Source organism: Mauremys mutica, chromosome 19, assembly GCF_020497125.1.
Source record: "Mauremys mutica isolate MM-2020 ecotype Southern chromosome 19, ASM2049712v1, whole genome shotgun sequence".
Classification (NCBI taxonomy): domain Eukaryota; kingdom Metazoa; phylum Chordata; order Testudines; family Geoemydidae; genus Mauremys; species Mauremys mutica.
Window position 1 is genome coordinate 9,884,336 of NC_059090.1, and position 16,592 is coordinate 9,900,927.

Below are 16,592 nucleotides of genomic sequence, written 5' to 3' on the forward strand. Positions count from 1 at the left end.
GTTCAGTTCCGCTCAACTGAAGGGACAGAGCAGCTACTGTCTCCATTACACAAAGATAAAGGCTACAAGTCCCTCTAGAAGCTAAAAGGACCCGCTGCAGAGCAAACAAAGCACAGAAATCTCGTGTGTCCTCTGTATCGAACACAATAGACATTTGACACAACAGAGCGGGGCACTCTATAGGAACGTCTTGGCCAATGCTATCCCAACCTCTGCATGCAAAGTAGGCCACGGGAACAAATTTGATATGGACACAAAACTAACTACTTGACTCCATTACTTTATGATCTCTCCTCGTGTGCATGGGGGAGGGAGGGTCTTTAGTTATTGCCAGCAGGAATATCTTTAAAAAAACCTCTGTGCGGCTGGTTTGGCGAATGTGGTAAGGATCCAGCACACTCACCTCGTTATAATCCAGAGAGGAGTCATTGCAGAGAGCACAGATAGTGGCTAGTTCCACCAGGCCATCATACTGTCCACACTGAACGGGCTTGTCATCCTTCAGGCTGCAATGAAATGGAATATGTGCTGCATAAGAGGCCCAATGAGCCAATTGCATCCCTGGTATAGCCCATTATCAGAGAGAAGTGCATCTCTAAGTAATTTTTAACTTGTTCTTTCCCTATTTTAGCCCCTGATCCTACTTCATTTTCACGGGCATTCACACTATTTTAGACGTCCAATCACTACTAACCTTTTCGGTGAAAACTGAAACAAAAGTGTCATTTATCACTTCTGCCATTTCCACATGTTCTGTTATTGTTTCTTTCCCTTCTCTCCCTCCATAATTGAGTAACAGGCCTACCCCGTCCTTCCTCGTGCTTCTAATGTATTTGGAGAATGTTTTCTTGTTACCCTTTTTGTCTCTAGCTAGTTTAATCTCGTTTTGTTCCTTGACCTTTCTAATTTTGTCCCTACATACTTGCTTATATTTATCCTTGGTAATTTGACCTGGTTTCTACTTTTTGTAGGACTCTTTTTCGAGTGGAAAGAAACTATCACAATAGGTCATTGTCAACCAGGTTTGAACAGCGGAGTTAGTAAACATCCGAAGAGAAAGACTCTGCCATTCCAGCAGCATAGGAGATCTGGATTCAAAAGCAATCCTACTTTTTCCTCCAGGGGCAGCTGGAATGTAGCTGTGTTTAAGAGACAGTTTTTTTGGTCTCAGAGGAAGGTACCAGCACTGGTCTCTCAAGAGTCCATAGCCAGTCAGGGCACAGATTAATAACCTCAGATGTGCAGGGGCAATGAAGGGGGCTGCAAAGCTTGCCCTTGATGTTGAAGACAAAGTACAGCAATGATGCTCCACACACAAACATGTTCTGACCCAAAGCTTTAGTGGGCGTTAGTTCAGGGAATATTAGAAAGGGGCAAAGAGGTGGAATAAAGAAGAGGTAAAGGAGATAGATGGCAGGATACGGAACAGCGTGAAGGTTGAATGTCCCAAGGAGATCAAGATTTCTGCATGTATCCAACAGAGCCCAGGACTGGTGGGAAAAACCCTCCCGTCCACCCCAAGCAATTTTTTAGAGTTGCGCAGAGCAGAACAGTGCACACAAGGATGTTTAAGGAGGATGAGTGCAGCAACTGCTCTCGATTAGCTGTTCCCAAGCAAGAGAGACAAACTGTACCCTTTGATGAGACATTCATAAACATCTCTGCCTAAGTACAGCTGCAATGCACTAGCACTTCGCTAATAAAAGGGGAGCCAATGTCTCCAAAACCATTGGGGGAGGGGGAAGGAGTTTATATAACCAGCAAGTCCAGAGAGTTAAAGACTTTTACATTCAGTTCATCCTTGTTACAACACATGTGGCTAGGTCTCTCCTCCCAAAGGAGCCTTGAGTGCTTTACAAACTCCACCTGTTGGAATCACCCTGCCCACACCAGAAGTTCAGCCATGAAAGGCTGCGCACATGGCAACCACAGCACAGCACTTTGTGACAGGAAGTGAAGGAGAATTGCTTAATCAGGGCAGGTTTAGGTGGGCAGAATGCAGTTATCCAAATCAGAACGTAATCAGTACACACATGCTAAGGCCTCTGGAGGGTTGTATTTTTTTTTTTTTAAATGAGAATCTGAATGGTCTCGTAGATAGGGCACCTGGAGGTCTCAATTCTATTTTCACCGCTGCCGCTCACACACTGCATCACCAGGGACAATTCATTTCCCCTCCTGCCCTTTGTCTGCCATGTCTACCTAGACTAGTAGTTCAGGGCAGGACTGTCCCTTGCTATGTTTGTACCGCACCCAGCACAATAGGGCCCTGAGCTCAGCTGCAGCCTCTAGGTATTACTGTAATACAAACAATAAATCCTAAACAGGCAGAGGTGCTACGAAACCATGAGAAGAAGCGAATGATCACATTCTGATATGCTCAAAGACTGAAAGGACTAAAACAAGGAAAATAATTAAACACTTCCTCAGTTTCCTTCATCTGACCAATAATCGTAGAAACGCCAGCTTGGTCAAAGTAAGGATGGGTCCTCTGATGATCTTAACTCCATCAGAAAGAGACTGGAAAACTCCTTACTGGCTTCAGAGAACCTACGGTGAAGGATCCATCTCTTTCCTAGTAGTATGTGGCTATAACATTCTTTATCCCATTTGCTTCTCTCCTAAGGTTTATCACCAGTGTGGTGTTACATAGCTCTTACACCCTACTCTGGCTGTGAGAACTTGGACATGTCACGTGTTTGTGCCTCAGTTTTCCGACCTGTAGAATGGGGTTAACATCACTCTGAGGCAATGATCAAAGTATTCCAGCATCCATGGTTGAAAGGCTCTGTGTTAGAAAAGGCTAGTTCCATTAGACCCCATACTAATCCAGTTGCAAAATTCTTTCTTTGCTCAGACTGCCAGCAAGGATCCCAATTGCAGGGGACAATGCTACTGACCTCTTTCGTGAAGTGCTTTTGAGATCTACTGATAAAAAAGCACTAGATAAGAGCTAGGTATTATTAATTCTGGTGGTGAGCTGCTAGAAAAGCCCCCAACTCATTTCACATAGAGCAGCAAACATGCATCCAATGGTAACAGCTTTCAAACACTCTCTAATGAAGAACAGAGTGACTGCTAGACCCCTCAACTTCTTGAATGGCCTGTGACCATGCACAAGAGTCAAAGCCAACAGAGGAAAGGCATCAGTCACGGCTCTGCACAATCACCATTTAAGGAACCAAATGCCATTTCTTGTTTGTGTGAGAAGGCTGCTGCATTATGGTTAAAAGACAGCAGCCGTCTTCAGGGGAAACAGGAAAATTATCCTAACTCAAGCAGAGGTAACTGCAGTTTAGGGCTGTATAAACTCATCTGGTCATTCTTTAGCTGGAAAAATAATTTGTCAGACATTCATTATTATCAGTTTATTCCATTGTAAGTTCCTAATGGAAAGAACATTCTGGAGCCCTTGTTACAGCTTGAGAGTGGAAAGCCGGCAGGGGCCAAGAAAGTTGGAAAAACCTGTTTTCATAGTGACAAGTTTAAATACAGGACGCAGAGAGGGCAGAGACAGCAATTCTCCTGGTCAGCAATGACCCGGGATTACCCTGAGTTCAGAAGGCTACGGGGAAGGGAATTTAAAAAAGAAAGGGAGTTTGTTGATATTTAGGATTTTTAAAAAGCTATTAAGAAAGCTGCAAATATAAATTGGAGCTGGAAATGCTAGAATCTCTTTTGAGACAGTGTGGCTGGGGGGCAGGGGTGAGAGCGCTCTGGATTAAGAGCTAGCACACCTGTGTTCTATTCTCACCTCTGCCACAGACTTCCTGCAACACCTAGGACAAGTCACTTCCCCCGTCTATAAAATGGGGATCAGGATCCAAGCTCTCCTTGTAAAATGCTTTGAGATCTATGAGTGACAACAGCTAAAGGAATTAAATACATAAAATGATTTCCCCACCTCAACAGGTCTACAAGTCCCATCACACATTTGAAATTTATTTTAAAAAAATATCCTCAGACAGAAAATAAACCTCTCCCTAAATTACTGCACCCTTGTTTTAATTTTTCATTGAACTTACACACACCATGGAGGTCCATAATATGAAACCACATTTTTAGCATGATTGTTTGCTAGTTTGTTTGACAGGGAGGGTGGATAAGGCACTACACTGGGACTCAGGAGATCTGGTTCTGATCCTGGCTCTGCCACAGATTCCTTGTGGGCTTTAGACAAGTCAATTATTCTGTGTCCTTACATTCCCTGATCTGTCAATGCAGGTATTAACACTTCCCTTCTCCCACCTCATGACAACTGCTTGAAAATTTATTCAACAAAACCTTCAAGTGGATTCATCTACATTTATCTTACCAGAAATAGGTAAAATACAAGGAATCCCACAGTTCCAAATCTGTGTGGTGTTTCTAAGCCCCCCAGAGTCTGTATGCCAAATTGGATCTCTTCAGACTGATTTTCTTCACTCTCATTCTGGCGTAAACCACATATAACTCTTTTGGGGTCCCTAGAATTATATCAGTGCAAGATTCTTGTGATTGAAAGAAGAGTCAGGCGGGCCCACAGGTCTGATTGCTCAGACAATGGAAGGACATTTATTACAGATATGGCCATTAGAGCCATTTTTTGAATGGAAGCAGGAGTATTTTAAAGAGCTGCAGAAGGGAACTGAATGCTCCCTATGGACAAGACAGCCACAAAGACAACTAATCAGAACTGAACACAGGGCTCCGGAGAACCTCGCAGCACCAGTCCTGTGAGTTCTTGGTTGGAAAGTTGTTCCTCAAAGTATTTCATTCCAGACAACCTAAGGAGGACTAGGGGTGGATTTTGTGCATTTAATTACTAATATGTTATTAACTGAATAGGAGTGATTTTAGTCCTGTTCCAATACACAGAAGAAGCTGGGAGGAAGGTGCTAAAAAAGACAAGGCGACAAAAATCATCCAGTTCCAAGTGCAGTTTCCCATTAGATGCTTTGGTGTAGATCAGTCCTTGAAAAGCCAAACAGGTGTTGCAATTTAAGGGGTGCATAGCTACACAGGATCCTCAGTGGGTGTAAATCAGCAGAGCTCCTTGCAGTTAGTGGGGTTACATTGATTTACACCAGCTGAGGACTTGGCTCATAATTTTTTATGGAACCTTCTTATCCAAGGATCTCAATGGCTTTACAAACAATTATTAAGCCTTGGGATGTGTTATACTCAGTTAACACATGGGGGAAGAGACACACAGAGAGGCTGAGTGACTTTTCAGTAGTCAAAAAGCAAATGATCTGGAACAGATCTACTGACTCCCAGTCCTGTACTTCAGCCACCAGGCCATCCACTCTGAGCATCTCACCCTCTTCTAGTTTAAATTCAGTGTGGCTCCTGAGTACCCCATCTCCTGCGGATTGCTTTTCCTAAGCCAGGATTAGTTTCCTAGTAACATTCCGGGGAGACCGCTCCATATTCCTGATCAGGGCTGGTGAGCAGCAGCTCAAAGTGATTTGGTCCCAGGTTTTACAATGAGCATAGTGCATAGCAGGGAGGGAGTACTGGGAGTCTAATAAATGCCATGTGACTCTCACAAGATGGGGACAGAGTAGTAAAAGCTCAGAGTTATGTACCTCACCACTGAGTCTTAATTAAAGGAGCCCCCAAGTGACATGGGACATACCACTCTCCAGCTGAAACTAAGCTACCAGTATGATCATGTTTTTATGTGGTATTATCCCACAGGCAGCTTATTACACAGACATCAGGATGAAAGCAAAGAGTTTGCTCAAATCTATTTAACACCTCTTAACATGAAGTTAGGTGCACCTTGGTAGAGAAGTCTGTATTATGCATATTTCTCAGCTCAGAGAAAGGGAGTCAAACCCCATTAGGCTGCCTGAGGTGAGGAGTGCTAGATGACTCACTCCCCACAGTGGGATGTGCTGTGTGCACAGGATGTTGATGTAAACAAGAACACTGATCCATCAGCTTTTGATGTCCACTTGCTTGCGTTTCCATGCTGCACTCCCATGCCCCCTTAGTACAAACTGTATCCCATGTGGAACCTTAATAACGTTCATCCATATGGGTGAATATTACATCTTACAGGTGAAATTCATACCATCCAGAGGGCCTGCACAATGCCCTATGTACAAGCTAAGCCTTTAATATGGAACTTAAGTGATTGTAGACGGTCTCATATGACCTAGTGCAGGTTCACTGCCCTGGGGTGGATTTCGCCCTGGATACAGGATCTATTGGTATCAACACAGGAACTGGAAGACTAGAGCATTCTCATGCAACACTGGAACCTTTCCAACACTGGAGAAAATAAAAAGGAGTCTCACTAAAGTGCTGGGACATGGAAGGATGTGTCAGGACATCTAGTCTGCCTCAATGAGCATGGCTCTAAATAGGCTACAAAATCTCACTGCAGAAGAGGACACAAAAGTACTTCTAGAAGCAGCAGCTAGAAACCTTTGTGGCACAAACATCAAGCTCTGGCAGTTTTCATTTCAAGACAAGTGGAATTAGCAAAAAGTTACTCTATCAACAACATATAATAATGATAGACCAGAATGGTGAAGACTCATTGGCTCTCACAAGCTCCAGTCTTGGGGCCTCATGTTCAGCAAAGCCCAGCTGTATCCTGCAGCATATCACTGGAATTACTCATGTGCTTGGCATAGGCGGCAGGTTTGTATAATTTTTGGTGGGGCCCAAAATGGTGGTGCCCCCCCGCTCCTGCCAGGGGCAGCTCTAGAAATTCCGCCGCCCCAAGCAGGGCGGCGCGCTGCGCCGCTTCCGCCACCCTTCCCCGGTCCCACGGCCGGGGCTGAAGTGCCTGCGGACGGTCCTGTGGTCCCGCAGCTCCGGTGGAGCATCCGCAGGCATGCCTGCGGGAGCTCCATCCGAGCCGCGGGACCAGCGCACCCACTGCAGTCATGCCTGCGGCAGGTCCGCTCCTCCCAGGGCTCCTGTGGACCTCCCGCAGGCATGACTGCGGAAGGTCCGCCGGAGCCAAATGCCGCCCTGCCAGGACAATGCCGCCCCACGCTCCTGCTTGGCACGCTGGGGTCTGGAGCCGGCCCTGGCTCCCGCCCTGTAAGCCGATATAAAATGAAGCTACAATGCATGAGTGCCACAAGATTACAAAGGTCAATTAAAAGTAGAAAGTCAGAAGCAGCACTTGCCTACTTCAATATACAGTATTATATTTTGTTGCACCTGTTGTGATGAAGTGGGAATGTTCTTAATATTTTCTCTGAATACTGTATGGGTGCCTCAGTTTCCCCTGCAAGATGCCAACTGAAGGTGTTGTGGCCAAAGATCAGGTGGCCTCCTTGTCCGGAAGAGACACAGAGGCCAGAGGAGGGAGTGTCAGTTTGGAGCTGGCTGGGGAAATGGGGAGAGACCCAGAACTTGGTTCTGGGCTCCCCACCCCCCAAGATGCAGCACCATTGGAATCAAATCTATTTGCTCCTTGCCTCTGAAAATCAGGCCACTTATTTAGCCACCTAAATTAGGTTGTAGCATCTAACTTTAGCAACCCAGGTTTGAAAATGTTGGCTTCAACCTTTCTGTGTCTCCGTTCCTCCATCTGTGAAATTAGGCTAATACTGAACAGTAAAGCAAGTTCAGCTCAGCTACATCCGGACAGTGGAAGGGTGTTTGCTAGGTCATTGAAAAGCAAACAGCTGAGCAATGCAGGGTCCAAGTGGGTAGAGTTGGAAAGATGCCACCATCCGATGGAAATGAGCTGTAGACAATGTCCCCTGTCGTTGGCTATCTCGTGAGGCCTGGTTCTGCCAGCTGAGAGCCACTCTTTTCTGTTCCCTAGACAGAGGTCTCCCCCTCCCCCCAGGTCAAACAGCTCAGCAATGACATTCTTAGAAGTAAAATCCCACTCCCAGCCCCCCCCCCATTTAAAGAAACTCCCTCCCCGTGCAGCACAAGGGAAAGGACCCCCCCCCAGCCCAGAGCCACCCTAGCTCACCTTCAGTTGCTCTATCCTCGGGGCTCCTCCTCTCCCATGTGCCAATGATGCTGCCCTGGGGACTCACCTGTGGCCACCCGGCTGTGAGAGCTCACAAGTATCATGCAAGAGTCCCCGCCCGCCCCCACGCAGTGATCTCTCCCTCCTAGGGAGCAGCATGGGAAAAGAGTGGAGGGACCCAGCCGCAGCCCTTTAAACAGCAATGGCTTCAACCCCCCCGCCCCCCCAGCACAGGCTGAAAGAGGGGTGTTGTCTGCATGTGTAGCCCGGCTGGGCGGGTGGATGGGTTAGACATGCAGAGAGAGAGATCGCTTCGGGGTGCCCACCCGGGGGCTTCAGCCTCCCAAACTCTCCTGAGGGGGCGGCCCGCCCCCAGGACAGGGCATGCCGGCAAGCACACACCTCGCTCCTCCCTGCACAGATCGGACCGGCCGGCAGCACCTGTGAAATGGGAGAGAAATAAGCCCTGGTTCAGGCCAGGCCGGTGTCATTCCCGGGACCTGGTGCATCCTCTGAGTGCCTCTCCGCTGTTCCTGCAGCAGCCCCTCCTTCCCGCAGCGGGGCCGGGCTGCAGCAGCGCCGGGTGGCTCACGGGTGATTCGAGTTTGCAAGTCATCAGCCTGCGCTGGTCCCTTGCCCCCAGGAACAGGGCCTGTGCAGCAGCGATCGCCGCCAGGGAAGTGTCCCCCGGTCCCCACTCCCTCCGCAGGCTCCAGCTCGGGGGAGTTACAATGAGGCGCCTGGTTTCTTTCCAAGCGTTTGCCCGTGAGCGGGAGGCCAGAGCAGGCCAGCGAGCCCGCCACGGAGAGGAGCGCAGGCCTGGGAAGAGCTCCTAGCACAGCTCCCGGCCCCTGCCCCTGCTGGGGACGGGCCAGTGACCAGCCTGTCCTCTAGCCCACAGCGGCAAAGCCCGGCGGCGCGACCCCTGCAAGCGCCGGGGATGGAGCGGAGCGGCCGAGCGGCGGGGACCTGCCGCCCTCCCATCACCTGAGACACACAGACACAGCTGCCTGCGTTCAGGCAGTTAAGCTCTCTGGGGCCGGGCGGGGCGGGGAGGGGAGGGGAGGGGGGAAGCTCTCCAGCCCTGGCGGCGGCGGCGGCGCGCTCCAAGCAGGGGAGAAAAAACATTGGTGGGGCAGAGCCCCTGCTTGGGATTTATTCATGGGGCTAAAGCCCCAGAGCCCCATGTAAGTCAGCGCCTATGCTGCTTGGCTGAACTGGCACCTTGATAAGAAAGCCCATGCAGCGCCCTCTTGACTGTCCCTTGCTGAGATCCCAGTTCATTTGCCAAGCCTCAGGACACATCTGTGAAGTATTTATTATCCCTGATTTACAGGTGAGGACTCTGAGGGATGGAGGCGGAAAGTGACGGTCAATGGCAGAACCAGGAACAGAACCCAGGCTATTGATTCTCAGTCTGCTGCATGAGCCATTCGACCATGCTGTCTCCTGAAACAAACAGCCCCACATTATGTTTCTAGCTTTGTCCCACATGCAGAGGGAAGCGGTTGTGACCAATTGTTACTATAACAGCTTAAACTCAGAAATTTGAAATAAAAAACCCACACACTGTGGAAAACCCCATTCATCATGAAATGGTTCCATACCACTTGAGTTTTCTGCTGTACTAACCTCTCTGGATCATCACGAGAATCATTAGATGATTATTATGATTATTTATTAAGGTAGAATATGGCGGCCCTGACTGAGATCAGAGCCCCGCTGTGTGGGGTGTTGCACATATACATTATAAGAAAGAGTCCTTGCTCTGAAGAGTTTACAGTCTAAATAGGCAAGAGACAAAAGGATCAGAGAAAGGAAATTGTATTTTTCTTATTTTATAGATGGGGAACTGAGGCTCAGAGAGACTACGTGACTTGACTAAGGTCATAGAGAGTCTGTGACAGAGCTGGGAACTGAACCCGGGAATTGGTCCCAAGTTCTGGGCCAAAAAGTTAGCCACAAGATCATCCTTCCCATTTACTCTGCATCCAGGGCCACGTTTATGGGCACAGAGTGTCTCATTTCTCACTTTGCTGTACTACATGGAAAACTTTTTCCATTAATAAGAATAATAATGCCTAGCTCATATTTATGGCTCTTCCTCAGTAGATCACAAAGTGTTTTACCAAGGTCAGTATCATTATCTTTATTTTACAGATGGGGAAACTGAGGCACAGATAGGTGAAGCGACTTGCCCAAGGTCACCTAGCATGCCAGTGGCAAAGCTGGGAATAGAACCTAGTTCTCCTGAATCCCAGTCCAGTCCTCTTATCCACTAGGCCACACTGTAGAAAATGAGTTTTGCACAGAGACTACCAGTTGCTCAGCACCAGGGAGTTGCTAAAAACTCTGCATAGCCCAACCCCGGTCTGCCCCAGGCATCAGTACTCACATCTCTCCCTCCGGGGTATAGGTGGATCCTGTGATACTGAACTCATGCAGGCTGCAGTGGATCCCCTCAATCTTCTCAATAATAAACATCTGCAGGAATCAGAGAGAGAGACACAATATTAGGAACTTTATGCACCAGAGCCATAGCCTTTAAGCAGCCATGTGATCATTTTTATTCACTAGCCAGCTCTGCTGAAGGGTAGAAGCAACCCTGTCCTCTCTAGCCAGCATCTCACCAATACCACGCGTACATCAGTGCTCTCTTCAGGGGGCTTTTGGCAGCTTCCAAGTCCTTCCAGCCATACCCTGCCTTTTTCATGTTCATCTCCTCTAGTTCGCTTTCTCCCCTCCCTCCCCCTGATCCGAGGGCAACTACAGAGCCAGCGTCTAAGGAGCTGTCCATGTTTTTCTTGGAGGGGGGAAAGAGAGGGTTATGGCTTCTGGTCTGGCAGCAAGCTGCTCTGGAAAACACACAGCCCTGAGGAAGCTGCTCAGAGTGGCCAGCTCAGATGGGGTAAGAGCCACAGCAGGAAACAGCTGTGGTAAAGATCCTTCTGTGCTGCCCCTTTCCAAGGGGGCCGCTGGCCATCAGCTCGTGCTGCTAATGAGCAGGGATTACAGCCCACCGCTATGCTGTGTGAATGTGACAGCTCAGTTAATAAAACCCTGGGAAGTTGTGAGAGGCCCACACATTCTATTTTTACTAACTTTTGTCTTTCAAACTCCTTCCAACTTCTCCTTCCCTGATGTAGCAACAGCAAAAAACCCTAACCTCTCAAAATCTCCTCTGCTCTCCCTACCCGCTCCAGTGAATGCTTTTCAGTGGCAGCTGCTGACTTTAAGATCGGTGACACCCTTTTCTCCTTGCACTGATTGCTAGAGGATTTGTTGATGCTCGATTTGTCTTGATCGTTATTTATGATTTGCATTAGAGAAAAAAAATAACCATGTAACTAAATGGCTTCCCTTGATCTCAGCATCACTGGGGAGCAGCGCCATCTCCTGGTAACCACCACCAAGACGTCAAACAGGAAAATGCTTCATTTAAAAAAAAAGGGGGGGGGGAGGAGCCCGGAGAGGAGGTCTTAAGGAAATCACTGTTTATTTGGACTGTGTCTGAGACTCACTTGTAAGACAGGGGAAAGCGGAAATCAGTAAGACAGGGATAGCTCCTGCCACCAACACTGGCAGAGGCAGGAGCCTGAACTTCCAAACCACTTATAAAACTTTCTATTCTCAAAGCACTCCCTAGACATTAAACAAACAAACAAGTGTTGTTCCATTCGTGCTTCTTGTATGACTCTACCCTTTAAATTATTAGTCTAAACAGTTATATTGCAGTAGCATCTAGAGGTCAATAAGGCCACAGCCTCATTGTGCTAGATAAGGTAGAAACATATAGCAAATGACATTCCCTGGCCCAGAAAGCTGACAATCTAACTGACAAGACAAAGCAGGTGGATAAGACCAACAAGTAGGTGAGGTAAGACCCACTCTCCTTGGTTACAATGAACCAGGCAAAGGCTTCTTGAACATCCAATACATGCAATGGTTTCAACTACAGTAGTGGTGCTCAAATGCTTTCATAGTGTGGAGCACAGCTTAATACGTAGCTGGTCTTGTGGATCTACCACTCCTCCTGTTGATAGACTGCGTGGGCTCTGCACTCCTCTCCTTCACACTCCCATGACATCACCATTAGCACTACAGCAATTGCTTGCTTGCACAAACAGCATTATCAGAAAGTGAGGAGAGGCAGAATGGTCTAGTGGACAGGGAGTTAGGAGACCTGGTTTCTATTAGCTGGGTCTCTGACTTCCTAGGGGACTGGGCAAGTCACTGTGCCTCTATCTACACACCCACATACACCCCTCTCATGCAACTATCCTTTGTCTATTTAGATTAAAATCTCTGCAGGGCAGGGAGATGGTCTCTTAATACGTGTCTGCACAGCACTTAGCACAATGGGAGCCTTGATTGCTGGTGGGGCCTCTGCACGCTACTGTAATACAGCTAATAGCAGTAATGTTTTTAGCTGTCTTTTTATGCAATTTAGCATTGGAAACAAGGAGATGCTAAAGCTTTGTGACTAGCCCTGTACAATAGGTAAGTGCTCTGTGGACCACAGTGGAAGACCTAATGAATCTATATTACTTCATGTAAAACGACTTAGCACTTACACCACTTTTTCATCCAAGGTTCTCAAAGTGCATTGAAAAGGGGGCAAACACATTTTTACAGATTAAGCAAACTAAGGCAAAGAGTTTAGATGACAATGGTCATGCAGTGCATCAACGGCAGAGTTGAGACCAGAACCCAGGGTCTTCTGACTCCCAGCCCGGGGCTTGGGGCTGGCCAGATCACAGGTGACCCTTGAGGGCAAGCTGAATGGTCATGCAGGCTAAAGCTCTCTGCAGCCTCTGCTCACGCCCAAACACTTGCTGGCGTTGTAAGCAGAGTAGAGTCAACAAGGCCACCGTATCATAGAATATCAGGGTTGGAAGGATCTCAGGAGGTATCTAGTCCAACCCCCTGCTCAAAGCAGGACCAACCCCCAACTAAATCAAATATGCAACATAAAAGAATGATCTCACACACATATGACAAGTACTGTTTTCACCTCCCAGTCAACAAATCATTAAGAACTCAGGCCAGATCCATGAAAAAAAAAATCAGCTCTAACAAAATTCATGTGAAGAAGAGATGCTGAGAATGAATGAGCAACTGTTTTCTTCCCCCATCCTACTAAGCAAACCACTATAACCCTACAGGCTGTGTGACAGGACTGCAAACTTACACAGGCTATTCCCTATGGGCCTGACCAAAGCTACTGAAGTTAATGGAGAGACTCCAATTTCAGGCCCTGCAGAGACAGGCTGGATAGAAGGATTATTATACCAGGATGGTGGAAGCAGGGCCGCCCAGAGGGGGGGCAAGTGGGGCAATTTGCCCCGGGCCCCGCAGGGGCCCCCACGAGAGTTTTTCGGGGCCCCTGGAGCGGGGTCCTTCACTTGCTCCAGGGGCCCTGGAAATATCTCGTGGGGCCCAGGCCCCCGGAGCTTCTTCTGCTCCGGGTCTTTGGCGGTAATTCGGCAGCAGGGAGTCCTTCTGCTCCAGGGCGGAAGGACCCCCGCCCCGCCTCCAAATTACCGCCGAAGCGGGACCCACCGCCGACGTGCCGGGTCTTCAGCGGCAATTTGGCGGTGGGGGGCCCCTGCCGCGGGTCTTTGGGGCACTTCGGTGGCAGATCCCGGAGCAGGACCCCCCACTGCTGAATTACTGCCGAAGCGGGCCCCCCCGCCGCCGAAGACCCCAGGCCCCCTGAATCCTCTGGGCAGCCCTGGGTGGAAGTTAGCAGTTGGGGCAGTGAGGTACTTCTGTCACTACAGAAAAGGGGTAGAGGGAAATAGCGCAATGTTGTGTAGGAAGCCCAGAGAAACCTTGTGGTCAAATTACTAAGAGCTGCTTTAGCAAAGTTACACAACAACATTTCATCAGAGGATTCAGAGGCATTTACAAGCTAAATTAGAACTAGATTATCTGTTCAGGCTACTTATCAAGCCTGCAGTCCATGTTGCGAGGCAGCCAAAATAACTTCACAACTGTCACTATCCTACACACCATCCTGGCCCCACTGAACTTCAGTCAGAACGGACAGAACTCAGGTCCTCCACTCGGCAGCAAAATAATTAACAATATTTGCACTGTCATTAGGTTTCAGCATTAGCATCATGTTTAAATAAAATGCTCATTGTTTCAGGCTTTCTGCAGACTCTGAGGACAGCACTTCATCATAAAGGTCTCCTTTGTAAACTTTTCTTCAGGGCTGGAAACTATTTTAAATGAAAGTTTAAATACACCATAAATTGATGGAGACACCTGAGAAATTCTGGTCCAGCCATACCATCTAACATCAGGTCAATCCATCCCTCCAGCACTATAATAGAGCCTGCACTATCGCTATGGGGCACACCTCTTATGAGAGAGAGGACATCTGTCTTCAGGGCTCTCGATCCAGTACCATTCACCACGTGCTATATTCATGCCAATGTAAGCGACAAGTGAGTTTCTAATGGCCGAAGCCCATTGTAAACATGTGCAGAAGATTCTGCCTCCAGAGTGAAATGGCTCTGATCAGAGTGATAGATTCCTGTCTCTCTCACCACCCCACCAGCAGCAACTTGTCCATTAGAGGCACTGTCAATTTACATTAGCTTTACAAGACTGTTTACTGTGGTATCCACACACACACAATTGAAGTTACCTTGACAACTGTCCTATCACATGTTTCTCCAGTTGGCTTTGCCAGTGGGTGTCTACCAGCATTAGAGACATAACTATGCACTGTGATCACACATGCTTCCAAAATTAGGGTGCTCCCCACCCACCCCTATGCACTGCAGATTAATTTCCCTGTTTCTAGTGATTTTCTGTGTTAATTTTAACAAATTATTAAGTAGGGAAACTTGGCAAAGTAAAGGAACATTTGACAAAGGAATATGGTTCCTGAATGGGAAGCGGTGGAGGTTACGGGAGCCATCATACAGTGCTCAAGTACGCTGGCTGCTACAGGTACAACCTGTTTCTCGTGATCTAAACTGTTGGCCACACACAGTTAGAGGTTTATTTATTTTAAGGCTGTGTTTTAAAATGGCATTTCTGTTTAGAAATGGGCCAGGAAGGTCTGATCCGGATCTGAACTTCCAAAGAGTTGAAAGTAGAGGTGGCTCAGGGGTCCAATGCCACAAAATCAGTTCTGTCAGGACCCAAACCTACAGACCTATTGATTTCACTGGGATTTCTGCACACCCAGAGCTTGCAGGAGGAGTCCTTAAAGCGCAGTTCTGCTCTCAAACAAGTTAGTGGCCAATAGCACAGAGGAGCTTCCATGATTATAGTGACGTTGTTTCCTTATTAACCATGAATGAGTGCATTTAGACCATTGCTGCCAGCCCTGCAAACTCATCCTGGGATTCAAGAGTCAAGCTGGGCTCTCTTTCAGGTGGAAGGAGAAAGGTCTACAGGAGTGGCTGCTGCCTGAAACTGGGATCGGGATGGCTTTGAGCAGGCGGAGCACCAATCCCAGGGTGACAGGAATGATCTGAAGCCCAGTCTGGGGAGTTTTCATTAATTTTTGCTCATTTAAATGATTTGATTTTGCTAGAAACACTGTCTTTTGAGGAATAGACCTTGTTAGCTACAACTGGCTTTCACAATGCCTGTTACATATGGGTACATTAGAGAGAGGTTGGAATAGGAACCTTACGATTAAAACATCCGTTGCTTCCACTATTGACTTTTTTGTCTGAGTACCCTAATGTGCCAAAGGATGGTAACAACTAACTGACTTCCTAAACAGGGACCTGTATTTACAGTTCATCTTTGGTTCCTCTCCATCAATCAGGCTATTTGCTTTCTGTGACACATTATTCCGAGGCGTTAAGTTGAACAAATGAGTAACCTGAGAGCTCCAGGCTCAAAATAGCAAATTTATGGCTCAGTGGCCTTAACACATTATCAGCAAAAGAGAACAGGAAAAGTCCAGCCCTGGGCAAGGTGGAAACACTTTAACAGCACATTTTCCCACCTACGCACTAACTGGTTAGGGGGAATTGAGGGAATTGTCACTTCCCCAGTGCACCTTGTCCTGCTTAACCATCCCTTCAGAGACATCACCAGTCAAGTCCAATAGTCTGGTACTGTCATTTTGATATGTGGACTAGCGTCCAGTAAGGATTAACCCTACATAACACCCAGCTCGTTTTCACTTCTTCCCCAGCTGGTTGCTCACATTGCTAAGGCATAACCCTGACATCTGGCAGCTGTTAGATGAACTTTAAAAGCTCATCAACATTACAGTACAATTTTCCCTTCCCCACGTTTTTAAGCCATTTGTTCATGAACTGATGAGGGGAGATAGTGACCCCAGGCATTCATAGCTTAGCAGTTAGTGCGACATCTGCCCATAGGGACGGAGTTCTGCATCATAACCAGGGGCTGGTCTCAGTTTGCTCCCCCAGAAGAAAGGAATTCAGACTAGCAATTGGCCTCTAGGCTTACATAAGCGCAACCCCCTTCCAACGTCACCATGGTAGTTTTGCTCATCAGAAGAAACCATCTGCAGCTTTCTACCTCTTTACAATGGCATTAATCCTAGTGCAAACCTTCCTGCCTCATGTACCCAGCTGTGATGCTCTCATGAGTTTCCCAACCCCCCTTATCCCAAAATAGTCCAGGCCTGCTCACAGAGCCAACATCGTTC

The 16,592-nt window shown here is 47.7% G+C and overlaps 1 protein-coding gene across 2 annotated transcripts in view; it reads right to left on the minus strand.

The window, feature by feature from the left end:
* ATP2A3 (ATPase sarcoplasmic/endoplasmic reticulum Ca2+ transporting 3) overlaps positions 1-16,592 on the minus strand; it is a 146,451-nt gene that overhangs the window by 27,589 nt on the left and 102,270 nt on the right. For both annotated transcript variants that reach the window (XM_044994317.1, XM_044994316.1), the window contains exons 9-10: positions 10,332-10,420; positions 404-506 (exon numbers count right to left, since the gene is read on the minus strand). In XM_044994317.1, the coding sequence (XP_044850252.1) occupies positions 404-506; positions 10,332-10,420 (192 nt within the window). The remainder of the gene's footprint in view (positions 1-403; positions 507-10,331; positions 10,421-16,592) is intronic.